At 39.9% G+C, this 27,299-nt stretch overlaps 1 protein-coding gene across 1 annotated transcript in view; it reads right to left on the bottom strand.

Moving 5' to 3' along the window:
• Positions 1 to 27,299, bottom strand: part of LOC119856288 (adhesion G-protein coupled receptor V1) — a 336,541-nt gene that overhangs the window by 235,972 nt on the left and 73,270 nt on the right. The window contains exons 38-51 of the mRNA XM_043514160.1: positions 26,110 to 26,227; positions 22,764 to 22,887; positions 21,021 to 21,159; positions 20,745 to 20,930; positions 20,129 to 20,361; positions 17,993 to 18,141; positions 15,019 to 15,220; positions 14,445 to 14,664; positions 11,401 to 11,640; positions 7,170 to 7,319; positions 5,555 to 6,028; positions 4,657 to 4,803; positions 2,752 to 2,923; positions 2,202 to 2,337 (exon numbers count right to left, since the gene is read on the bottom strand). Coding sequence (XP_043370095.1) covers positions 2,202 to 2,337; positions 2,752 to 2,923; positions 4,657 to 4,803; positions 5,555 to 6,028; positions 7,170 to 7,319; positions 11,401 to 11,640; positions 14,445 to 14,664; positions 15,019 to 15,220; positions 17,993 to 18,141; positions 20,129 to 20,361; positions 20,745 to 20,930; positions 21,021 to 21,159; positions 22,764 to 22,887; positions 26,110 to 26,227 — 2,690 coding nt within the window. The remainder of the gene's footprint in view (positions 1 to 2,201; positions 2,338 to 2,751; positions 2,924 to 4,656; positions 4,804 to 5,554; positions 6,029 to 7,169; positions 7,320 to 11,400; positions 11,641 to 14,444; positions 14,665 to 15,018; positions 15,221 to 17,992; positions 18,142 to 20,128; positions 20,362 to 20,744; positions 20,931 to 21,020; positions 21,160 to 22,763; positions 22,888 to 26,109; positions 26,228 to 27,299) is intronic.

Here is a 27,299-nt window from a genome sequence, read left to right as displayed (position 1 = left end):
ATAGTTATTTTAATTAACACTTTTTGTCCTTCTTTATTCATTCTCCAATTACTTTATTTTCTTTCTTTCTTGACTCTATTCATAGATAACTAATGATGGTGCTGTAGGCAGGGATGGAGAGGTCAAGAATAGCACCAGATATGGAGCAAGGTATTGGCCCCACTCTGTAGAGTCCAGCTGACCAGTCTGAGAGAGGCAGATGACTACATGGCTGCACCCCTCCCCCAGCATTTAAGGCCTCTCCCCAGGCCTTGTTCCCAGGTGTCTGGGCTGCACCTACCCACCCTCTGAGTTACTGTGTCTTGAATGCCCCAGAACTGACTTTCCTGGTATATTGGGGATGTAGACATATCTCCACGCAGGGGAGCGAGGAAGAATTTTCTCTCAGTGTCCAGCATAGGGTAGGGCAGTTGTCAGTGGGCCTGCTCATGGGGTAAACCTGAGCATGGGAGTCAGGAAGGTTTCTGGTGGTGTTTGTTATTTCTTGGGCAGGGATGGATATCTCAAATCTAGAGTAGATTGTTGTACACGTCTTCTTACTCTCGTTCCTCAAACAAGAAGGGGTGTTGGTCAGTGATTCCAGCAGCTGGCTGGATCCCATGGGTGATGTAAGGAGGTCAAGCAGAGGGTGCTCATGCACTCATAAGCACTCATGCAGTCATGTCCTTCCACACTGGATCACTGTTTTCCCTGGGGGTACTGTTCATCTCAGTGTTATGTCAATTAAATAAAAGTTGCAGCCTGATGCTTAGACCTATCCTTTGTGTGTGTGTTTTGTCTTTATTCACTGCATATCCAGGACAAAGAGTAGGCGTTGCCTACCGTTCCCTCCTCTGGACCAATCTCCTTTTCAGGTCTTATAGGCCTGAGCCTGAAAGAAATTATTGCCAGTAATTTTTTTTTAAGAGAATCAAGCAGTATTTTACACCCTCACTGAGAGTCTTGCAATAGCTTCCACTCACTTTGCATGTCAAAATGGGATATCTTGCAGCATCTTTTAAACTAGTGGTAACTGTGGGACAGAGTCCTACAGATCAATGCACTGAAACTCACAGCAGCCATTGATTCTGCAGCCTCAAACTTAGTAGTTCTAATGGAGTCTAGTTTAATTCAGCAATTTTAATTCTTTTCAAAATTGGTTCTTTTTTGGAGATACCAGAATTTTATGTAAGGTAAGTGACTTCAGAGTAGGTGCAATTTGCTTCATTTTTTTTCTCCTTTTACCTACCAGAAAGGTTGTAGCAATGCAACCTTCCCACACACTGCACCGAAAAATATTCATCAAGTCTCATCTAACACCTCTTTGGGGGATGGGATGACTCACTCTCTATACACATTCAGTTTTTGACTTTTTGCAAAAATTGACTGGATGCCAGTTAAGAAAACACTGCCAATGGTTAGACAGACCCACCAATACTAGTATGGTGTTTTTTGCTCATGTTTCAGTGCTTCACAGTATGGAGAAAGGTTTCAGAGTAGCAGCCGTGTTAGTCTGTATTCGCAAAAAGAAAAGGAGTACTTGTGGCACCTTAGAGACTAACAAATTCATTAGAGCATAAGCTTTCGTGAGTTACAGCTCACTTCATCGGATGCATTTGGTGCATCCGATGAAGTGAGCTGTAACTCACGAAAGCTTATGCTCTAATAAATTTGTTAGTCTCTAAGGTGCCACGAGTACTCCTTTTCTTTTTGCAGTATGGAGAGAGACATCCTTTGCACAGAGGGAAAGCTCTGTGGTGATAATTGGTGACCCCTAGGATATTAGGATATATTTAATGCATTTCTCTATATTGTGGCCGTTGCAGAGGAAAATTATAGATTCCACTTCTCCTCCAGTTTCTCAGAAAATCTTGGATCCTCTATGCCTGTAACTGCCTCCACAAACATATATATAGATATCCCAGTTGTAGGCAAATTGTCCATTCCCCTATTATACCCTACACACTACTGCCAAGGAATTGACTGGCTTTGCAAGAGGTTCCAGATCTGATCAGAGCAGCCCTACCAATTGGTTCCATTTGGTCTGGAGCCATGGGTTCACCAACAAAGTTACCTAATCTTTATGTTGCTGATTTTTCCTTTTTATAACTCAATTGGGTTTTGCACAGTTTAAATGTTTGTAATCAGATCAGAATTTTTACTGCATATATCCATTTGTTGGGGTCCATGCAATTAACCAAGGGTCTAAGTAATACCCTTACCTCAGGTAAGCTCCACCAGACACATTGCTGTACACTGATGTTAGATGGATAGCAAATGCCTCCGGTCTATTTAAGCTTGGAATAACATGAAATGAAATTACTTTGTTTTGTTCACCATAAGAAAATGTAACATTACCTGGAGAAAGACAGAGAAGCAACAATTCACAAATTGTTAAACAGGAATCCTCTTTTTAGTTTTGAGCATAGAGAAATGTGAGTTATCATCAGACTCCTGCTCTGTCTAGGGAAGTGGAAATCTGCATGACAAATACAGCGCCTTTTGTCTATAAAGCAGTTCTTCAGAAGTATAACAAGATGCATATTGCACTAAGGAGTACATTATCTATGAAATGCAAGGTTTTCCTTATTCCAAAAAGAAACCTTACTACTCACAAATAAAAATCATATCATATACTTTCATTCTAACAATAATTTCTTACTAAAAAGGGAGCATGAAATGTACAAAAATATTAGAGCAACAACTAAAGTGGAGTTAGTCAGACATGGAAATTCTGTAGCTCTGAGTATACTGTAACAAGAAAGTGCTCACCAAATTCAGGTGTAATGTTGCCTGGATGAACAAACTCTGGAATTAAATCAAGTGGGTATCCAGAAGTCCAGCTAACTGTTACAGAGCCATACACTCCTTTTCTGGTTATCACAGCTTCGCCTGTCCCTTCTATAATGTTTGTAAGTTGTAAAATGAGAGACTCAAAGCCAACCTACAGAAACATATAATACATCTTTGTTAGAACAATATGGGAATATCTAGTATTGCATGTATATACTGTATATATATTATATTATTACAGTAGCCATATACCTACTACACATGCATTTACCAAAGATTCTAAATTCCGGATTTCTGAGACTCACTCATTGTTTTGGAAATAGGTAATTAATGTGACTTAGATTTCTGTGTTAAAGATACCAGGGTATAGCACATGGTATCTATTCTTCATAAGGGAAAAAAAAGCTTCTTAACTCTCTTGGAGAGGAGCTATTATGATGCATATATGTATGCATATATACACAGACAGAAAATAAATGATCAACTGTGCATCTGATGAAAAGAAAGTCAATGCCAAATGACATTGCTCAGCAGATAAATACTTGTTCCAGCTATTAGCTTTGTTCTTCAGCTGAAGTTTTGACTAAAAGGGTTATTCTCACAGTCTAGAAGTGATAATATAAGTGGCAACCAAGGGGTAGTAAACAATGCTAAAGGAAAGAACCATTTGAATAAAGTTAAATTATGAATCGAAGGAGGCAAGAGAGAAAAAGGGGGTTCAAGATAAGAGATCTAAAAGCATTTAATATTAGCATCAATAGAATTTAAGAGGTAAGACAGTGACATGCTATTGTCTGTTTCCAGTATATTAAAAAAGGGTAATTGACAGTAGACAGTACTTTATTATGGACCAATTCTGCCATTGTTTACTCCCATGTAATCTCACTGAAGTAAGTGGAAGCAGAATTTGGCTCAATACAATGGTGTCAAGCTTTATAGTTGCAGTGTTAAAGAATGGAAGGAAATCTACCTCTCTTGGTATATGCTGCTTTGAGACTCAGTACTTAAGCTAAAGAGAGAATATTATCTGGAATCAACATTTTTTCTTAAAATTCTTAATGCTTCAGATTTATGAAGACACAGGCATAAACTAACTGCAAAGACATCTATTATGGTTCACCAGCTGTTTTCTAATTTCATATAGATTCATAGATACTAAGGTCAGAAGAGACCATTATGATCATCTAGTCCGACCTCCTGCACAACGCAGGCCACAGAATCTCACCCCCACCCACTCCTGCGAAAAAGCTCTCACCTATGTCTGAGCTATTGAAGTCCTCAAATCATGGTTTAAAGACTTCAAGGAGCAGAGAATCCTCCAGCAAGTGACCCGTGCCCCGTGCTACAGAGGAAGGTGAAAACCTCCAGGGCCTCTTCCAATCTGCCCTGGAGGAAAATTCCTTACCAACCCCAATATGGCGATCAGTTAAACCCTGAGCATATGGGCAAGATGCACCAGCCAGATACCCAGGAAAGAATTTTCTGTAGTAACTCAGATCCCACTCCATCTAACATCCCATCACAGGCCACTCAGCCTATTTACCATGAATATTTAAAGATCAATTAATTACCAAAATCATGTTATCCCATCATACCATCTCCTCCATAAAGATAGATAAAACACTTTTTTAAAAAGTGTGTCAAAAGTTAATACATTTAGAAACTATGTCTCTTGAATTTCTGAGGCGGTACAAAATGTTTATCAGATCCTTGATGTGTACTGTAGATGTAACAACTGGGCAATACTGTCAACCGTTAAGATGACTTTGATCATAAAAACAAATGTTAGCATCACCTAGATACAGTACCCAGGCCTCTAGTAACAGAATTATTAGGAACTGCCTTCTAGTGGTAAGCTTGTTTCAGCGCAGTCAGTCTAGTTACCTGAGAATTGGCAGCTTCCTCCGGAATAGACAGAGTAGCTGATTTTGCTCTTCCTAATATTATTTTAGGCATATAATTGGCACTTCCATTGATCAGGCTTGCATTGGTCAGTTCCAGAGTGAAATTCAAGCCCAGTAAGAGAAACACCTTTAAAGATACAATTTAAATGTTAAAAGCTGGCAATTTTATTCAACTGAAAACAACAATATCAGCTGAGCTAAGGAATTAAGTAATAGAAATGGTCTGCAGCTCCTTTAACGGTACATGCACTGAGAAGCATTAAAGTGGCAAGCAGTTTAACAAAGATCTTCCTCAAAATCATTACACAAAAGTTAATACTGTGAAGGAAGGCCAACAGCAGTTTTGTATAATGTAAGCTCTTTGAGGCAAGGATTGTCATTTATTATAGGTTCACAGTATCTAGCACAATGAGCTCAGTAACAGAATGGGAAGTGTAGAGAACAGAGTAGGGTGAGGCTAGTGTATCTGCAGTTATGCACATCAGCCCACAGATGTGAGCATACAGCAGCTGTGGGGTAATTGCAGGTCTTGATGATTCAGTCTTCCAGAACCAAGCAGCCTTCTCCAGTAAACAGCCCACTCTTGGGAGAGGATTTGGGCCTACACAACAGAATCTAAAACTGAAAACATGACTGATACACACTGACTTGTTTTTATATTCCATTATTATACTGAAAATCACATTCTCTTTTAACACAACTGTACATAAATAATACAAAATCCAGAGCATCAAAATTGTTTCTCTCTCTTTCTCTCCAACAGACACTATTTATCACCATTTAATGTCTTATTCAATGACATTTGTACATATGATGTAGACATAAATTTAGGTAACAAAACACTAGAGAGGTTTATCCAGCTTACGGACACTACAGACCTGGCTGCTTATTGGTACTCTCTTCACACCAAAGCTGGCACCATCTTTCACCAGCAGACATCCCACTGTATTCTCAGGAGTGATTACTGGTTCTTGATGATGAGATGAGATTCGGTACTCAACACTCACATTTCCGAATGTCCCAGCATATCGAGTTATATTCATCTGAATATGCCGGCTCAAGTCTCTCTCTATCAATACTGACTGCCTATCAGAGTACAAGGCAAACACTCCATGGGGGTCATCGTTTGCTAACACAGTGAATTTCAAAACTCTCTTGTCCTGATCCAAATCTGCTCCTCCTTCCACTGAAACCAGCTCTACCACATAATTCTCATCTACTTCTGGAACATCATCTGGTAACAGATGAATAATGATCTCCGCAGCACTCTGATTTTCAGCAATGGAGACAGAACCCCCTGTCTCAAGGAAGTCACCTGTAGTATCAGAATCACTACTCAGCTTCCAGTGAACCTGAAATAAGTGAAAAAACATTGTTTACTAACTTGGAACTCTCATACACTCAGGTACACAGAGCATAAGATACAACATTTAGCAAGAAAATAGAAATTATTTTATGTAAATATAAAAAAGAAACAGACATAGTAACCTAAAACAGGACCACAATCTGCCTTCCCTCCACCCCAGGCTTCCACTCAGTGACCTGAATGTGATGGTAGTTGTTTCTGAATATCTTTGTAGGTTCACTCTACAGAATTTTTAGGCCTAATTCCACAGTTTGTTTTTACTGGTCAAAACTCCCCTGCTGTTCTCTCTCTCAAGAGTCCCCAAGAAATTTTTCTCTTAAGAATGACGAAGTACTTAAAAGTACAAAATATAGTTCCTTGGGCACTGAAGGTATATAACATACCAAGTGGGTCCAGGTACATACGAAGTGGGTCAAATGTTGTTTACTGTAGAGTTCACAATTTTTTTTTAAATCTTTCCCCTCTGTATAGAACTCCAGCCAAATGAGAACAATAGGAAAATCCTTACCACTTCATCAACATCAGATACCTTTTAAAAAGTAATTTCTACAGATGATATCCATTATATAAGATAATGGATACTTTTTAAAAAGAATACCAAAAAATGATTGCACCAGAAAGGGAGTCCATGATATTATGCTACAAACAGCTTGCTGAATTCTGAAGAACTTCAGGAGGTAATCCCCAACTGATTTAATAACCAGTCTTGATCACTGTTCAAAGCACAAGGGCCCAATTCCCATCTGTTGTACGGCATGCAGCTGTCTGAGAAGATTGGGTCTATGTTGCTCCCTTTCTAAGAAGGTATCACTTTATTCAAAAATGCATTCTACACCATTCTCCCTATCATAAGAATAGGAGAAGAGAGAGAGAGGATAGTGTCAAAAATGCCACATTTTGTCCGATCAATATAGAAATTGGACATGACTTTCCAAACATGAAATATTAGGGCCAAATCCCTTGTTCAATTATGCCAGCTCCAAAAGAAAATACATGAACACTGTAAGCAATCAAAAGACTTTCTTAAGACAGGTCTAAATTGCACCTGTTCTCCTATATGCATTCTAATGGATGAAGACTTCAGATTATACTGTTTTTAAGTAACCCCAAAATGAGAGTAAGAATACCATTATGTTCCCCAGAGTGCCTTGGACTCGTTTGATGAAAAGTGTAATATTCTCTGGCCCTTCCAAGACTGATGGCTCCTCATAGTGCTTACTAGATAATGATTCAGGAGCAAACTGCACAATTCCATTGGGATCACCAAATTTCTGTATCTAGAAAGCAGCAAATAAAATATGGGTCAAGAATATATAATGAACTATCTTATTTATAGGCCACTGGGGAACTCAATGTTGGATTCAACAACTCATAAATCCATTAACCCTCCGCCATCCTGATTTTCCCCCAACAAGTCTGAGAGTACAGTAGCAGCTGAAATGGATATTGTATGAAAAGAAAAATAAATAGCAGATAGGAGCACCATGAGACCAGAGTAAAATGGTCTGGTGTCAAGAACAAACACGCAAAACAAACAGGCTGTTCCACTAAATCTACATATGACCAGTTGTTCAATGGAAAAATCCTAAGTGTCACAAAGAAGGATCAGTGCATTACAGTGGATTATAAATTGAATACAAGTCAGTAATATGATGCTGTCAGGAAAGAGGCAAAGCTCTTGGTATGTAGTAATAGGAGGATGTGTAAACAAAGTCAGGTAATTACTCTGCTCTGCTCAGCACTACTTAAAGCAGCGCTGGTCAAGCCTCACTCAGTTTCAAACAATATTTTTTGAATATGACATAAATGATTTGGACAGACTTCAGACAGCAAAGGAAATGATAAAAAGTTTGGAAAATAAATCCTATGAAGAGAAGTTAAGGGATCTGAGTGAGTTCTCTTCTGTTGTGCTAGAGCATCAGAAAGAGGATGGGAATCTATTATCCTCTTTAGTCTAGAAGGCCAGAACAAGCAGCTTACTGGACTTGCAGTGCAGCAGGCAATATTTACATTAACTATTGTTGGACTGGATGGCATCTGTAGTGGGATACAGAACACTTCACCTCTAGGTTTCTGTTTCTCACCTTTTAGTGTGGTAACTGAAGTTAACTGATTTAATGGATTCAATCCAGCCCCCAGTGAATAGGAGCCACAACACAAACCAGAATCATAAAGGGCACTCACTGGCACTCTAGTTTGCAATCTCAGCAGCGGCACCCATGATTTAATGGCTTTGGAGACTGAATTCCCCCTTCTTACTATTAGAGGTGGTTTCTCCAGATCACAGAAGAGGCATTTTGGTGGACGGGCCAGACAAATACTAGAGCTAATTATTCACAGAATAACAACTGGATGAATAATATGCATTGTATTCAAACAAACACAATATTTAAACAGTTCTATTGACGGGGCAGTGTGGAGAAGCTAGATCGAACACTGCTTACGCTATTCCTTTTCAGTGAATAAGCAGAGAATTTCAGTCTCTGGATATCAATATCACATTTTAAATCCTATCTCCCTGTGTCCCTCCCCTTTCCCCAAACAATCAAATATTGGGGGGGGGGAATTATTGCTATATTGGTCGTTAGCCGCTACATTTTAAAGGTATTTAGGTATCTGAAGACACACATAAGTGCCTAGAGGAATTTTCTAAAGTGCCTAGGTGCCGAGCAACCATCAAGTTTAGCTATGATGAAGATGAGAGTGGGACAAGAAGTTTAATAAAATAGGTTAAGCACTGGCACGATTACATTTTTAAAGATTCAAATTAAAAGTCCTTTTTCTCAGTGCTTGATATATTTCAATTACCTTTTTGATTTTATTATTATAAGGCCCCTTGAGATGTTTGTGGGATAAGGTGCCCTCAATAATTGTACTGAATTATATATTCTGTTGGATTTGGGAAAAATTACTTACTGGGAATTCTGTTTATCACAGTCTTCTCTTTGTACATCCTGCACACCACTAGCAATTACAGACAGCATTAGGACTCCACCTACCAGAAGCAAGGAGGTAAGAGAACTGACAACCAAGGCTAATATAAAAGCACTAATCCATCAACTATCTTTCCAATTGGAGACTTCCAAAGCAAAGTAATAGATAGTAAAACCAGAGTGGAAAAAAACTCCCAAGTGATACTCTCCAGAGAAAAGGGGGATGGATGTAGGAAGGACTATGGTAAACAGAATTATCAATGACTAATTTTTCCTTATCCTATGTCACTCTTCTTTCATCCTACTGAACAGCAGCAATCACGAACAGTGTATGTCACTTAAAGGAATGCTTGGCACCCTTAATGACCAACAATGTCAGCCAATAGGGACAGAGCCAATTAATAATGCAAGATGACAGTGTGAGGAGATGACCTAACAAATTCCAGAGTTAAATGCTTCTGAGTTCTGAGCTTCTGAAGTTGCCATACTTCAGACAGTATGTCCTGATCATATGCTTATGGACTACAATATCTGATTGACTGAGCCACTGTGGTCTCAGTGGCATTCTGTCCTTTGTAGCAACCTTTAAAAAAAGACTTAATTCTTCTGAAACTGGAAGTACAAGACAGGTAAAACTTCAGAGCTTGCTTGTCACCTAGGGAGAGAAGCTTCCTCTCAGGCAATGGAGAGATCAGGACACAGCAAACTAACTAAAACAATACATTCAGTGATACGAGTCTCCAGAATAAGCTTGGAGATATTCAAAAACTGACTTTTTTGAAAAATAATGGCTAATAAGAAGAAAAACAGTCAGCAGGCATAGATCTTTAACTCAGTATGAGCAGGGATGAAGAAGGCATAGATCTTTAACTTTGTGTGAGAAGGGGTTGGGAAGCACACATAGAGAGGATGTGCATGTTCCTTAGGTAGACGTTCCACACAATCCCATAAAGATGAGGGTAGGACTATATTAAGAAAGTAATTATCTATAGGCTCCTGTTGAATGTTGTGCCATGGGAAACAGAAGGAGAGGAGTAAATTTTTCTACCCACCAGTCAGGTGCCATGAGTTACTGTAAAACTGACAACAACAACTGACAACAGCCAGAGGTCTTCTGGAGGTAGAGAAAACCGTGTCATCCTTATTCATCTGTCCACATTCCAAGGCAAAGTTGCAAAAGGAATTCACTGTGGATTAACTTGCAAATTAATCTTCTAATTCCCAGACAGCTTCCCTGAACTACTTAGAGATCCAATAATAAAGATGTCTGTCCTGTTGGTCAGCATATATTTAGGAATTCTTACCTAAAATCCAGAACACCTCTGGGGATTTTTGGCTTTCCATAGTAAACCTGGAGTAGGAAACAGGGACCAAGAACCTACCAAAGTCTATCCTGACTTGGTTGATGGGACCAAAGTACCAAAGTGGGAAGCAGGACAACGTTTTTGAGAGACATTTAGAGATTGAAGCCTTGCTCCAAATGTAGGCTCTACTTTTGCCACAGATAGAATCTCCTCCCATAAGGAGTTGAAGTCAATTCCAGTCCTTTGGACTTTCCCCGATATCATTTCATTCAAGAGGTAAAACTTGGACTAAGATATGCAGAGAGACATGTGCAAGGTGGTGGAATGGGAGGCAGTCGTAGTATATGGTAGTACCTACCCTAGGATCTGAAACTCCTTTGTTTTGACTTTTCACTTTTTGATGTCACATATGCAGTTTGTCATGCTCACTACTCTCTCCCCCCACAGACTGTCTGATGGCCTTTCTCAGAGGATGAGATTTCTGTCAGGCAGGATTCACCAGCCAAAAAAAAAACAGGAAGCACTACAGGGTGATGGAACAGAGGCTGAGGAAAAAAACTTGGTCCCAGGGGAGGGGGGGGGCATAATTCTGTGCAAAACCTCAATGCACAGCTCTGAGAAGGTTGTTATGTGAGAAGAATGTATTTTCCTGCTGGCTGTTCATAGGATCCTCCCCTCTCCTGCCAGAATCGCTTTAAGCTGTGAAGTCTCTGCAGCAAGGATTTTTCCTTGCTACCATGCCTCTCCTTTCTTCTCCCCCCCCATTACCCATACTTTTTATTCTTCTGTAGCTGGATTTCTTCTTGCTTTCCTTTTACATACAGAAGCTGAAAGAGAAAAGAAGAGGATAGAGAAAACACAGAATGCAAACTAAGAATTTGGGCATGAGGTTCGACTCCATACTTTCAGTTCAGAAAGCTAAGACAACCGGAAGGGAATAGGGCCAGGTTGGTGCTGAGATAATAGCCTTGATTCATGGATCCTTTACCTCCTTGCTTCTATAATACTGTTGCTGGGTAAGACATGAGACAAGGGAGTGGAATGATAAACTAGGCAATCTGTTGGATTAAATTCAAAAACTCTTCAGAATCAATCCTCAAGGGAAAAAAGTAACAACTTACTATTAGGGTAATGTTGGTAGCCTTGGGGTCTATTTCTGTTTCACCTTTCACAAGGCTCAGCCTAATAATGAAGATCTCCTGAACTTCAACTTCTCCATGAGGGTAGATTTTCAGACTAATAGTTCTCAGACCTCCTTCTCCTTCTCTAAAATAGAATGATCCATTAACAGGGTCACCAATGTCACTGCTCAGGGGGGATAATGCCTCTTCTGAATTGGGTCCTAAAATGTCCCAATTAATCTGTGGAAAATATTAGTTTCAAATGTAGAGTCGAGTCAATATAATAACACAACATAATAACACAATATAATAATCACAACAAAGGGAAAAAGTAACAGTGTAACCCAATTATACTATCCTAAGAATCTGTATATCTGGTATGTGATTATACAGTCATACTATACTGTTAAGAGAATGGATGGCACACAACATAACTGTAACATTGGACTCTTCTCTCTAATCATAATATTTTCTAAAAATTAACCTAGACACAGAAAGAAGAGAAACAATGAAGGGTTATTCTGACTATTACTTTAAAAACAAAACTTCAAAATTATGGATGTTAATAAACAGGAAAGAATCAAAACTTTATTTTAATGAGCACACACAGGAAAAAAATTATGTATGTTATTAACTTTTATTACAATAGAACCCAAAAGCTCTAATCAAGATTAGAACTCTGTCCTGCCACACCTTGTACTAAATACACCAGATAAAGTCTTTGCCCCAAAGAGCTTATACTCAAAGTCCTCAAAATCCTGCAAAGACTCATGTACGTCCTTAATTTTATATTGCAAATAATAAAGCACCTGTATCTTCACAGGATTTGGGGGCTAATTTAATGCAAGACATAGGAAAAGAATGTAATAAAAATTAGGAGGGAAAGAAATGGGAGGACAAGAGTAATATTATTCAGTTATCATATAGCTATACTGCTTGATAGCTCCAAATCAGTTAGAAGTAGAGTTTTGTGGTTTTTTTGTGTGGGGAACATTTGTCTGGGTTTTAATCAGGAGTGAAAGTAACTTAAAGCAGTGGTTCTCAAAGCCGGTCCACCGCTTGTTCAGGGAAAGCCCCTGGCGGGCCAGAACGGTTTATTTACCTGCCACATCCACAGGTTCGGCCGATCGCGGCTCCCAATGGCCACAGTTTGCCACTCCAGGCCAATGGGGGCTGCGGGAAGGGCAACGTGTCCGCAGGTTCGGCCGATCGCGGCTTCCACTGGCCGCGGTTCGCCGATCCAGGCCAATGGGGGCTGCGGGAAGGGCAGCCAGCACGTCCCTTAGCCCGCGCCACTTCCCACATTGGCCTGGAGCGGCAAACCATGGCCAGTGGGAGCCGCGATCGGCCGAACCTGCGGATGTGACAGGTAAACAAACCAGTCCGGCCTGCCAGGGGCTTTCCCTGAACAAGCAGCAGACCAGCTTTGAAAACCACTGACTTAAAGGACTTACCAGTATGCCAGAGTCCTGAGTGGTGGCATGGCCTCAACCAGAAGAGGCAATTTAAAGGCCCCAGGGCTGCAGAGGCTCAGGGGTGAATTAAAGGGCCTAAGGCTCTAGCCTCCGCAGAGCTTTGGGTATTTTAAATCCCTGCTGGAGCCCGGCTGCCAGAGCCCCGGGCTCCAGCCACTGCGGGGATCCCCCGCCCGAGCCCCACTGCCAGAGCTCTGGTGATGCTTTAAAGGGTCCAGGGCTTCCCACAGTGTCAGGGGAGCCCCGGGCTCTTTAAAGCACCGCCCAAGCCCCGCTGCCGGAGCTCCGGAGGTGATTTAAAGGGCCCGGGGCTCCCCGCAGTGGCAGGAGCACAGGCCTTTTAAATCACCACCAGGGAAGCTAATCTGGTCAGGCATGGCATACTGGCTGTTGCTGGTACGCCGTACCAGACCTTACCGGCTTACTTTCACCTCTGGTTTTAATTATGTAAGTATAAGTAAGTAAATAAAATAGGTCATCCCCAGCAAACATCATGGCGCAATTGGGTAATGAGGCGGGATTTGAAGGAAGAGAGGGCAGTGGCTTAACAGACTAGTCATTGGAAAGCATTCCTTGTGTAATAGGCAGCATGGAAAAAACTGATGTGTTTAAGTTAAAACCATATCAGATCATTTGCTGTAATTAAACCAATGCACATTACTTTAAGAGTTTTATTAAGGTAATGTTTAAATGATGGGATGCGAAATATTTAGGAGAAGAGGACGTACATTCACCATTAGAGTAAGTAATTGTTGTAAACATACATGCTGAAGTAGACAGGGCTTGATCATTCTGTTAAACCAATGTAAATGAATGTAACTGAACAAAATGGAATTACACCAGTGTGAAACTGGTATGAGAGAAGAATCAGACACACTTGCTATTTATAGTTCCAGAGAGAAGCCAACATTAAACCGTTATTCTGCCTCTCGATAAATGGCAAGGAAAAACAGTCTTGAAGTTAAGGCATAGGACTGGGAAGACATGGAGCCACTTACATGCCACTGCAGCTGCAAGGGGTTGGAGAGAATTCTCTGAACAGGAGTAGCAGGACTGATGTAAGTGAAACAATGCTGCCTCCCTTCACAAGCCCTGATGAATGGAGGCAGGAGGGGAAGTGCTTGTAGTGCTGAATGTTGAAGGGGGCTCTGGGTACTGTGCAGCATGTAGGCAGTCCTCGGCAGGTGGCTGTAAGTTTGGATTCTAGATTCTCTTCTAAGTTTTATTCTCAGCTCTTTAACACATTTCTTGTGTGACTTGGGACAAGTCACTTAATTTCTTGACATCTCAATTTTCTGGTCTTCAAGCAGAGGGTAAATAAAGAGATAACATCTACTTTACAGTAGTTTTAGTGGGGTCTAAATTCATCTATGTGCATAAAGTGCTTTGAGAGCCTCAAATGTAAAGTCCTATGGAAATGCGAAGTAGTAATACATTATTGCTAATATATTTTCAACCTATGAATTTAATAAATTACATACCTTCCTTCTCTCAACATGATTTTATAGAGTGAAATTATATCTTATTTTTATTGAAACTACACAAAATGCTTTGAAAGGCAAGGCCTACCTGAGTTTCTCCTATCAATCCTCCAGTTCTTTCCAGCACCAAGGACAGTGTCAGCGATGAACTGGGGTTTGGAACAATAATTCGGCTTTGGTTGAGGAATCGGACAAGTCCATTAGGGGAGTCACTCTTAGCAATAGTGATTTGACTCACTAGGTGGAGCCCAAGGACTGCTCCTCCGGTGGCTCCTGTCAGCTGGATTTCAAACTGCTCTGCAAACTCCCTGGATCAAAGAGGTCAGAGTCTTTAAAACACTAAAAAACATGGAGTAAAAATAAAAGCTGAAAATCTAGTAAATTGCCTTGTTGGTTGCATATATGCACTATTTTAAATGTACATGAAGCAATGAATGTATTGTTGATTATTCCTTTTCTTTGCATAAACCTGAGATATGAAATAAAGGTAATGCAGTGACTTGGTAGCAGCAGCCAAGAGCTCTCCTAACTTCCTGCACACTCATTGGTTTGTTCTCTTTAAATCAAAGTATAAGTATGTAGCATGCAATGGGCTAAAACTGGATTTCTAAACAATTATAGGGTAACACATGAATAACTAAACAAAGATCCAATACCATTACCTTTCATCATCATCTGTAACAGAGACACTGATAAAACTCCGGTTCTGGCCATGATGAAAGATGACTGAGTTATTATTGACATTGTAGTCAATGCCGTTAGGAAGCGCAGAAATACTTTGAGAGAGAAAATCAGCTGTCACATAGCCATAAGTTCCACGCTTTCTCACTACAGGAATCATGATCATTCCAACATCCTCTTCCACTGCAAGAGTAATTCAAAATGAACTACCGTACAATAAGAGCACATTTTTCAGAGTAGCTTCATAAACTGTACATGTAAACGACCATTTAGACACCCAAAATAGGTGATTATACACTTATGTGCCCATTGTACTCACAAGGGAATGAATTGCTCGGGCAATTGAGCCAGCTGCTTCTAAAAATTGGCCACAGAGTGACTAACAACATTATAATATACATAAATGGATTATCACTTGTTTCCCATAACAGAATTATGTGCACTTTCTTTAATCAGATAGACAGAGAAGTTTTGAACAACATCCAAGTGTGTTATGTTTCTAGTTTCTCTTTTTTTCCCCTCTCAAGTTTTGATACTGATCAAAATACATGCACATTATTTTAAACTTTAATAACTGAATCAATAACAAAGAATTCATATTCATTCACATAAACACCACCCTATATCGGAAACCTACTGACCGCTATTCCTACCTACATGCCTCTAGCTTTCATCCAGATCATACCACTCGATCCATTGTCTACAGCCAAGCGCTACGATATAACCGCATTTGCTCCAACCCCTCAGACAGAGACAAACACCTACAAGATCTCTATCATGCATTCCTACAACTACAATACCCACCTGCTGAAGTGAAGAAACAGATTGACAGAGCCAGAAGAGTACCCAGAAGTCACCTACTACAGGACAGGCCCAACAAAGAAAACAACAGAACGCCACTAGCCATCACCTTCAGCCCCCAACTAAAACCTCTCCAACGCATCATCAAGGATCTACAACCTATCCTGAAGGACGAGCCATCGCTCTCTCAGATCTTGGGAGACAGACCAGTCCTTGCTTACAGACAGCCCCCCAATCTGAAGCAAATACTCACCAGCAACCACACACCACACAACAGAACCACTAACCCAGGAACCTATCCTTGCAACAAAGCCCGTTGCCAACTCTGTCCACATATCTATTCAGGGGATACCATCATAGGGCCTAATCACATCAGACACACTATCAGAGGCTCGTTCACCTGCGCATCTACCAATGTGATATATGCCATCATGTGCCAGCAATGCCCCTCTGCCATGTACATTGGCCAAACTGGACAGTCTCTACGTAAAAGAATGAATGGACACAAATCAGACGTCAAGAATTATAACATTCAAAAACCAGTTGGAGAACACTTCAATCTCTCTGGTCACTCGATCACAGACCTAAGAGTGGCTATACTTCAACAAAAAAGCTTCAAAAACAGACTCCAACGAGAGACTGCTGAATTGGAATTAATTTGCAAACTGGATACAATTAACTTAGGCTTGAATAGAGACTGGGAATGGATGAGTCATTACACAAAGTAAAACTATTTCCTCATGGTATTTCTCCCCCCCACCCCACCCCCCACTGTTCCTCTGATATTCTTGTTAACTGCTGGAATTAGCCTACCTGCTTGTCACCATGAAAGGCTTTCCTCCTTCCCCCCCCTGCTGTTGGTGATGGCTTATCTTAAGTGATCACTCTCCTTACAGTGTGTATGATAAACCCATTGTTTCATGTTCTCTGTGTGTGTGTATATAAATCTCTCCTCTGTTTTTTCCACCAAATGCATCCGATGAAGTGAGCTGTAGCTCACGAAAGCTTATGCTCTAATAAATTTGTTAGTCTCTAAGGTGCCACAAGTACTCCTTTTCTTTTTGCGAATACAGACTAACACGGCTGCTACTCTGAAACAAAGAATTCATTGCTACACTCATTATGATTTGTCAGTTTACAGTTCCCTCAATAGAGGATTTGTAGATTACTTTGTAATGTGCAGTATGATAATTATAGCAACTATTCATGATCTTCAGAGAATATGTAGAAGCAAATGCATGCCCAATTAATACGGTGAATGAATAAGAATCAAGGTAGTCTTAAAATACATCTTAAACAATATAAGGCTTTACCAGTTAATAACATCTTGAACTGAACTGGACCAATAAGCAGACAGCTAGCCAGTGCAATGCACAAAACTCAGCTGTAATATACTTTAGACTACTTGCTCAACTAAGTAGGGAGGCTACCACATTTCACACTAGCTGAAGCTTGCAGGGATTTCCAAGAGCAGTCTTAAGTAGAGCTTCATATTTCAGTAATCCAATGTAGTGGTGGCAGCAAAGATATGGATATTTTCAGAGATTTTACTTATTACTGAAGATATCAAAGGCCAGATTCATCCCTGGTGATCCTCTATTTATTTCTCTGGAGCTATAGCTAGGATTCATTTACCTAAGTATGTCATACATAAGTACACCATAACGAAATACAAACATTTGACTGTAATACATGAGAAGATAAATAATAATCATAATGGTAATACTTTGCTCTTCTATAATACTTCCCATCTCAGGATCTCAAATGTTTTATAATTGCCATTGAAATAAGCCTCAAAACACCTGTTTTAAGTAGGTATCATTCCAGATTGCAAAATATGCCAGCCCAGGCACAAAATCTACTTGCCTTTCCTTTTCTATGATGACTGATAATGAAAAATATAATACTATTTCCTTCCTCCTTAAAAAAAACCACTTCCCCCAGGCAGGTGAGCAAACAGTCTTTTGCAAAACTGTATTCATCCTCGTTTACAAAGGCTGAAAGCGGGGAATGAAGTTCAATCACTTACCCAAGAACATACATGAAGCTTGTGGCAAAGCCAAGAACAGAGCCCAGAAGCCTTGACTGCCAATCTTGTGCTATAGCCGCAAGCCTATCCCTTAAATTGCAGCATAAATTTAAACATTAACCTACCTTGCAGAGTGATATACAATGGATCAAACTCAATGATGCCCTCTGCATTGTCATTTTTCGTTATAATGATGTGAACTGTGGAGATGTTTCCTATCCCAGGGGGCTGGTCCACTTGCAGTCCATTTTCTCTAACAGCAAAATCAAATCCACTTGCAAGAGCATGAGAAGAAAATAAAGATTTGTTAGCTTTTATAAAAAGAAATGGGCTCATGATGCCTGTATGGCACTTTGTAGACTCCACAAGTACTTTGGTTCTTTTACAGTTATTGTCACAACCCTCGCAGTCACACCTTTCGAAAGCAGAACAAGTGCAGGACAGGGTTGTTTTTTAATTCCCTGAAAATGAAAGTCTCTCCATTGTCATGTCTTTCCAATTTTATTTGCAACCAACTTCACAAACCCTTGGGAAGTACAGAAACAGTAACCTGATTGTTCTGTGAGAACAGACAGTGACAAAACTATCTATTAATGAGATTATACCCCAAGAGATAAACCCTAAAGCTCTGAATCTACAAAGGCTCAAGTGTGGACTGTTGCTTGTGCTGTCTCCCATTGTTGGTGCATAGCTTCTGTGAGATATTTTGTAATAATGATCTGCACTTGTGGATCTCTTTTGGGACCAGGGCCTAAGATTAGCATGCCTGTATGGACACCAGTAGTAGATATGATCAGCAAATTTCCTGCAGAAGAATATGATGAAAATTGTACAATGCCAAAGTTACAGAGTATTGACAAGACAAAATTTAGTTCTATGCCAAGAAATTCAGTACAGTTGGCAAGTATGCACTGAGTGACAGAGGCCAAATTTATATCAGAGGTTGGAGGGGTAAAGCTGTATGGAAAAATATCAGTTACTGCAGGATTTTCAAGGAGTGATGAATTTGTGGGATTTGCCCATAGAGAAAGCATTCTTCACAGGCAAATATTTTACGTTTCCATCAGCAAACTTTTCCCCAACTAGAAGAAAGGCTCTGAGGACTAAGCCTTGGAAACTCAGAGCTAAAGAAATTATGAAAACTATTCAAAAATTAAACTTGCTCCTTCCCAGGGTCATACTTAGGGCACTATACCAAATATACTACATTTTACTTATTTACAGGAAATAGACCAAGTTTTCAGACAGTCATGATGGCTCATGGGAATTTTAATGCAATCAGTCATTCAACAACAAGACATCCCATTAGTCCATTAGAGATTGGGGTGCTTTCAAAAGATAAGGAAGGACCCAAGTAGCAAAAGGACACTTAAAGAAGTTTGATGGAGGTGTGGGTTGTATTTACTTTAGTCTTGGACTTCACCATTGTATCATTTTGTCAGCTGGGAGAGGAGTGTTGACGGTCCAAATCTTTGAGTATATTGTTTTGTTGTAAAAAGCTTATAATTATAAAATAGTTAATTTTATAAACTTTAGTCTGAGGTTCCTATATAGTAATATAACATACTGAAAGTAGATTTCTAGATTGGGATGAAACAATCTTTGGTTCTTAGTTCTAGGCAGGATTGTATCTAATTTATTTATACTTTTTCAATCAACAGTAAAGAAATGATGGACTATTTCTGCTAAGATTGAAAAGATATCTCTTTTTTGCCATTTCCTCAAAAATATCCTCATATTATATTAGAGATGTTCATACTTCCCCAAGTATTGTAACAAAAGTTACAATTTTGTAGTTTACAAACTATTTTCTCCCTTTCAATATTAGATTAAATTATTTCTTGCCTCTTCAGAGATCTGCAGCATTTATCACCCATTCTATAAACTTAACCCCAACTGAATAAGCACATTTCACCTTCGAACAGGATATTCCATTTTCCTTCCTATGTAAATCTCTACACCATTTTCTTCTGCACCTCTCTGGAATATCCAAAAATAAATAGCTATTAAATTTCTGTGATACCTACTGAGTCCTCACTTTAATCATTAATCAGTAATTTATTAATGTAATAAATGTTGGAAAAATGAGGGAGTCCCTATTTATATTTGATCCAAATCTCTATTGTTACACTGTTAGAAAATAAGCTACTAAATCAGAGTAAGAATCAGGGACTTTACTGCAGTGAGGTAAGATTCTATATACATAGTTCACTTTTGGGCCTGTAACTAATCTTTTCCTCTGCAGTGAAATATATCTTTACCTTCCCTGGAGCTCTACTTTGGTAATTGTTACTGAAAATTCTTCAGGACCTTCAGGAAGGTCATCATCATGGATTTCAACTGAAATCCTTTGAGTAATCTCATCTGGCTCAAACATAAGCTCCCCTGATGAGGAAGTGAAATCCATGCTCTCCTCTGCAGTGCCATTTAATGTCCAATAGCAGAGTTGCACTCGACCATAATACCCACTGGAACGGACAATAGTGATGTTAACCTGAGGGAGACAAAAAGCTTAGTTTTAACTTTTTGCCTTTATTTTGTGTTATATATGCTTCTAATAACACTATTCTACAGACATCACATGAATTAGTTGTACTAAATAAAATCATTTAATAAATTAAATATAGATTAAATACAGAAATTGAATTAATCACACAACTCAGAAGAGGCTAGCCACTTCAAAAATCTCTCTAAGCCCACCACACAGAATCACACATTACACTGTATTCCACACATGCAGAAATAAAGTCTCAGCTATTTATTTTTAGAAAATTGCAATCCATTGTTCATAGATAACTACAGTTACCAAAAGCATTAAAATTCACATTTCATATTAATTCTTCCATTTTTAAGTATTTTAATCTTTTAACTCAATACCAATTTTTCTTCTTCTGTTGTCTGAAGAGTTTCCTGTGAAAATGCAAATTGCCCATAGGGGAAATCACTAGCAACCATGGTGATATTTGCTATGCTAGTAGACTCATTTATGACTCCTCCATCACTGATTCTAGATAGATGAAACTGGTAGTAACTCTTCTCTTCAGGAAGGTTATCATCTATAGCCTACAGAAAACAAACAAATAAAGCTGAGTTCTACCATTAACTGCTAACAAAAAGAGTACTGGAATAACCAATGCTGTAGATCTCTCTCACCTGTATTAGTATAACAGCTGCAGACTGCCTATCTCGCATTGTCAAGGTCCCTGATATCTCAGCAAATTCCTTCTGTAGAGGGGGAGTTATATTCCAGTACATAGTGACCTCCCCAAAAATCCCTGGGCCACGTACTAGGCTGTAAGTAAGAACACATACGCATTGATATGTTTCCTATACATGTTTTATTTTATCTGTGCAAGAGATGGCTGGTACTCTGCGTAGGGTGTTATGAATCTGTGACTCGGCCAAACATTATCAGCCTCACTGAAGCTTGAATTTAATATAGCAGGTCACCATTACAATTCTGACAATGTTATCTCTGCAAGTAGGTAAAGTTATTGTAGTATTTGCAGTATTGCATATACTCAGCTTCCCTGATGTTGGGAGGGGATCATTAGCTGCCTCTCTAAAGGAGGAGTGATAGCTCAGTGGTTTGAGCCTTAGCCTGCTAAACCCAGGATTGTGAGTTCAATCCTTGAGAGGGCCATTTAGGGATCTGGGGCAAAAATTGGGGATTGGTCCTGCTTTGAGCTAGGGTTTGAACTTGATGACCTCCTGAGGTCCCTTCCAACTCTGATATTCTATGATAGCTCTTTACCTGCTTTGCAGTAGCACAAAGCAGGCAGAGCCAGGGCTGAAGATTGAGTTCTCTGGGTTCAGTTGTGCCTTTTAGGAAGCTGAGATGCACAATGGAAGAGAAAAAGAAAGGGAGCAACCTGTAGGAATTTTGCCTTTGTAAGGGATTAAAGCTTCCAGGATGCTGAAAGATTCTACAGAGAGTTAAAGCGGCAAAGACTCCTCTGGCACTTTATAGACTAACAGACTTATTGGAGCATAAACTTTCGTGGGTGAATACCCACTTTTTTGGATGCATCCGACGAAGTGGGTATTCACCCACGAAAGCTTATGCTCCAATACGTCTGTTAGTCTATAAGGTGCCACAGGACTCTTTGCCACTTTTACAGATCCAGACTAACACGGCTACCCCTCTGATACAGAGAGTTAAGTTACTTACTGCTCCTTTAAAAACCTGGAGACAGCACTTCTCCCACTTCAGTCAACCTGGCAAACTGCAGGGCAGGGTAAGATGCTGGTTTTGTCCACACATAACCTCTCTGGTGGGACTGCCAATGCTACAGGAAGCATTAGCTTGCTCTTTGAGGGTTGCAGCAAAATATTCTTTCCTCAGAAAAGTGTTCTAGAAGGAGGGGGCAATGACACCTGTGCCTTTCCCACCACCAGAACACCCACACTGGAATGGTCATAATTTGGCATTCTGCGTTCTGGTGCTTAGTTATAAAATTCAATGAAATCATTATGCTTTGCTTCAACTCAAAACCCAGGTCACTCTGTTGCTTTATACACCTGTAGACACTGCCAAAAACTAAGGCACAATTGTGAAGTGGATTTCTTCCAGTCCCTGAGAACTTTGCAGGGGCTTTGATTGCCATAAAAACTCTTCCTTTTAATGCATTTCATTACATGCATTCCTGAAAGACCCTCCTGAGTGCCGGGGTTGATATCATTTCAGACTGACATATGTTTTGCAACTCCTTTGAAAATAAATCGCTATTGATCTGATTATTAGAAGTGGTGAACACCAGCAACTCCCACAGACTTCTGTGGGAAATGTGGATGAGCAGCATCAACGGAAGTCAGGCAAGGGTGTTCCCCACCCTTTTTGTACTAAAAGGAAATGTGTACTCAAAATATGAGCAGAGAAATCAATGATGCACCTACCTAATAAAAGCAATTCCGTTATACTTTCCTGAGGGTTCCCCAATGAGAATATGGTTGGAAGATGGAGCTATCCCAACTACCCCAGAAGCTCCATGATCCCCCAGAATAATGATGGTTGCCAGACCTATGAAGAGAGGAAGAAAGATTTTATGATAATAAATGAATAACATTTTCAGTACATTCAAGTTAGTACACAAGATTATAGCAAGAACAGAAATATTAATTAAAATAACTTGCACATAATACTTAGCCCTTTTTAAACACTTTACAAATACTTTATTAACTAATATGTAAAACACCATGCTAGCAAAATGCTGTTTTATCTCTATTTTGCAAATGGGAAAGCTGATTCAGGTGGCCTGATTCTGATCTCACCTTACACTGGTTCTATACAGGTGCACCTCCACTACCAGTGTTCCCTCTAAGCTGCACACCTGCACGGCCGCGCAGCACTCCATTAAGTGCTGCACATTTGATTATTACAGCTGCACAGGTGCATACATCCTCAGCAATGGCAGGAGGGCAGCACCCGGGGGGGGGGCGGGGCTGGAGAACAGCGGAGGGGGCAGCGTGGCATGGAGGGTGAGGCAGCCAGGCAGCTGGAGGAGAACCAAGCAGCAGGGAGCCCCAGCCACCCAAGCTCATGGAGAGGGGGCAGTGGTGGGGGCACATCATCCCCACCCCACCCCAGGACTCGCAGGGCCACAGCACAGTACTCTGCAGTCTGATTTTTGCACAACACCCTCCCCATCCTCCTCCCCCAGGCCGTGCTTCTCTCCTGGGCCCTCTGCTCCTCACTGGGAAGGAACCCAGTGAGAGCAGAGGCTTGTAAATGACTGCAAAGCAGCCACGAGTTCAGGGAGGTAATAAAGGGACCGGGAGACAAGTGGCTGAGCTGCCCAGGCTGTGCTTAGTGAAGCTACAACCCCAAGTGACTAGCACCAGCAACTTCTGGGTCTGCTGCAACACACCGGGCAGGTGTGTGATTGGCACACAGGAGGGAACCCAAACTGGGAAACCTGGGCTCAGGGATATTGAGGCTGGGGAAAGAGTGGGTGACTTCTCTGGGCATAAGGGCATGGATCTGATTCTGGGCTACTGATGCTGTTCTCACTCTTTAAACCTGGATTGTCACCTTCAAGTTCAACAAATTTAAAAATTCCCTCGACATGCTGTCTGGAGGGCGCTGAAATAGCTAGATATGATATTTTTTAAAGCACAATTTTAATTGCGCTTCAACGCTGCACACTGCATTACTCCCTCTACCTTCTTTCTTTCTTTCTTTCTTTCATTATTTTTTAAAGTTCATGCAATTCCTTAGAGAGACATCCCTGTTGTCATCAAGTACTTTTAAAAAAAATGTTGCTATAAATCTATCAATCCACTCTATCAGGAGTTCGGCAGCAATGTAGTCTAAAAAAGAAATGATTAATCAACTGTTGCTTTCCAAAAAAACAGCAGTTATTTTCTGTGTAGATTTTAGTGGCACAAGTTTGTGCTTTTTAAAATCATGTAATTTGTTTAGTTTTTTTTAAAAGATAAAGAATTAAAAGAAAAAAAAGAAATGGAAGATGCTCTTTGCTGTATAGATGCAAGTTTCCACTTGGAAACTAATTAAGGACTACCTGTAGACAATCTTCAACAGTCTAGATAAACAACTTGCATGTCCAAAGCAAGTGGTTTCTTATGAATTTTTGCAGGGGAAGACTGATCTTTGTTGGTACGTATGTTGTTTGACTTTGAATCTTTAAACTTGGCTCAAAACTTCCTAAATAAAGGGGTTTGGTATTAATCTGTTTGGGTCTATTTGTATGCTAACTCCTGCTCCTGTTGCAAAAACTCCCATGAACTTTAATGTGCTGAATAAGTTGGCAAATGTTGACCAACAGTTCAATATGTAGAAATAGCCAACCCAGTGAGATAATGTGACAATCAATACTGCATTTCTATAAACTCCATGTAGTTTCACAATCCGCTATGTTAGAATCAGGTAATCTTCTCTTTTTGAATAGAAATGTACTATAACACTAACAGTGTATGTATTGCTGTTAGGATTGGAGTAATTCCTTTCAAAAGTATGCTCTGTGTGTGTGTAACTCACTTTAAAGAAGATTAATAAGGATTCTAATTTTCACATTGCATGCATTGCTAGCAGATCTCAGCTAGGAAGCTCGTACATAAAGATTTAGATTTTGTTTGCAGATTTCATTTGAAAAGAATACTGTGTACAAATACTTTACTGCACAATTATGCTCCAGATGTTTTGTTTTCAAAATGACAGATTGAACATTTGATGTTTCCAGACAGCATGTCGAGGGAATTTTTAAATTTGTTGAACTTGAAGATGACAATCCAGGTTTAAATATGCTGCTGATTGTAGATTTTTTAAAGTATTCACCTCTAGAGCCAAATTCTGCCATCATTAGTTAAGCAAAACTCCCATGGGCTTTCTGCTCAAGTGATGAGCACAGATTTTGGCCCTTGTTTAAATTGCTGCCTTACCATTAATGAAAAAAATGTTTGGGTTAAACTATACTATATAATATTTTGTTTCTACTGGTGGCGCACATCCACAGACTACCTCAATATTGGTGCACATAACAAAATTCATTCCATATATGGACGGAAAAAATTAGAGGGAACATTGTAGCTGGGATCAGAATCAAACCCAAAGCATGAAATGCTAGCCACAGTGAAATCAATGGAAATTTTGCCATTAGCTTGAATGGGGCCAAGATTTCAACCAAGTATCTTAAGTGACTTTCCGAAGGCACAGGATGAGTTAGAAAATTGCAAGATTCCATTACATGTAACTGAGTACAGGGGGAGAATGCTATATTTAAAATGAGTTGTCTACATCACACATTTAGAAATTGACACAATTGTGAATTATAAATCAGAATTTAGGACAAAATTCTGCCCTTAAATAGACAGAAAGCTATAGCCTTCATTAGGAGCTCACTGTGGAGAGTATTTGGCTTATAGAACTTGTATGCCTTTACCTTGCACTTCCTAACATTTTCAATTTTTGATTTTCAAAAGCTTCCAGTTCCTTAGGCACTTTTAACACTTAATTTTTTATATAGTCACAATTTTTATATGCCCACAATTAATTTGGGTGAAAAACTATGATCTCAAAAATGTCCCCTAATGATTTTTGTTCAGTAAATCAAGAGCTAGTTAGTAAAACAATTTAAGGAGAACTGAGAATTTCAAAATGTGATTAGCTAGCTCTACACATTCATACAAAATAAATATTTCAAAACAAAAATCTAGCATAAAAAGGCCTTCTGGAATTATAATTGGAAGCTGCCTCATATGATGAAATAGCAAATTATTTCCTTACCATTTATTGGGGATATCTCTGCATTATCAGTAGACACCAGCTGAATGGTATACATTTCATTCCCCTCTAGTAGGCCATCTTGTATCGCTCGTAAAACAACTGTCTTCTGGGATTCAGTCTGAATCAGAAAGAGAAGGAAAATGAGTTAGGCTGATATTTTTCAGGTGAGATCAAGCAAAGTGCCTGATGATGCAAGGAGCTGAGGGCCTTAATTTCTACTGAAGTCAATGTGGGTTAAGAGAGTACAGCACTTGGCACATTCGACAGAATTGACAAGTTCTGCAGAAGCATGTTGATTCTGATTAAACTTTCTATGGAAACCAGGCAGACTTGCTACCCCACCTGGCTTCCTGCAAGCCTGCCTAGTTCTCCAGGATCCCCAACTCCGCTGCAGAATCTCTGGTTCTCTGTCTCCCCTGCAGCCCACCTGCTGTCCAGCACCCCAGACTGCCTCCCCTCATGGACAGGCAGGCTGTGTCTCCCCTAGGCGGCTGCTCCTCAGCTCCCCAAGCTGACTGGCTCTCTGGGCAGCCTAATCCTGAAAGACCATCAGGTGGGCTGCTGTGGAGCTAGAGATTATGTTTCATATCAGAAACACCAAAATGTTCTTGCTGCAATTTTTCCACAATGATATTTTGCAGTATTTAGGTTTCACTAAAAATTCCAAGATTTTGGCCTCCAAAACCGAAACCGGAGAGAAATTCTGTTTCATGACCAGCACTCTAGGCTGGTGGAATATCCCCAAGTGTTTTTCTTGATAACAGTCTGCCCAGAAAGGAGCTCTATTCCAGTTTGTTAGAATTCTCAGCAGCTGCTGGTGCTGGCTACAGTCTCAGCAAACTTTCTTCACATGAACATTAAACAGTTGGCAAACCTGAAAGTGAAAGTTGGTTGTATATGTTCAAAACCACTAAGAGACATTATTCCTTAAAGTTTCCAGTGGCAATATATCTGGATGATAAATATAATACATGGTGCAATCAGTATAAAGTAGCGATGCACCAGAAGACAGTAAAACAGAATTCATTCTGTTAAATGGATGTTCTGCTCAGCACTGTGTATAATTTGTAACAGAAATTAATCTATTAATGTCAACAACAATAGCTTCACAATACTTAAACTTTTAGTTTACCTCAAGACCCTCTTCTGCCATGAAGTCTACAGCGTAGCCAACTAACACTAGCTAGTTT

Source organism: Dermochelys coriacea, chromosome 5, assembly GCF_009764565.3.
Source record: "Dermochelys coriacea isolate rDerCor1 chromosome 5, rDerCor1.pri.v4, whole genome shotgun sequence".
In the NCBI taxonomy this organism is placed as follows: domain Eukaryota; kingdom Metazoa; phylum Chordata; order Testudines; family Dermochelyidae; genus Dermochelys; species Dermochelys coriacea.
Note: the sequence above shows the minus strand (reverse complement) of the source record. Positions and strands in the feature narration are given on the sequence as shown.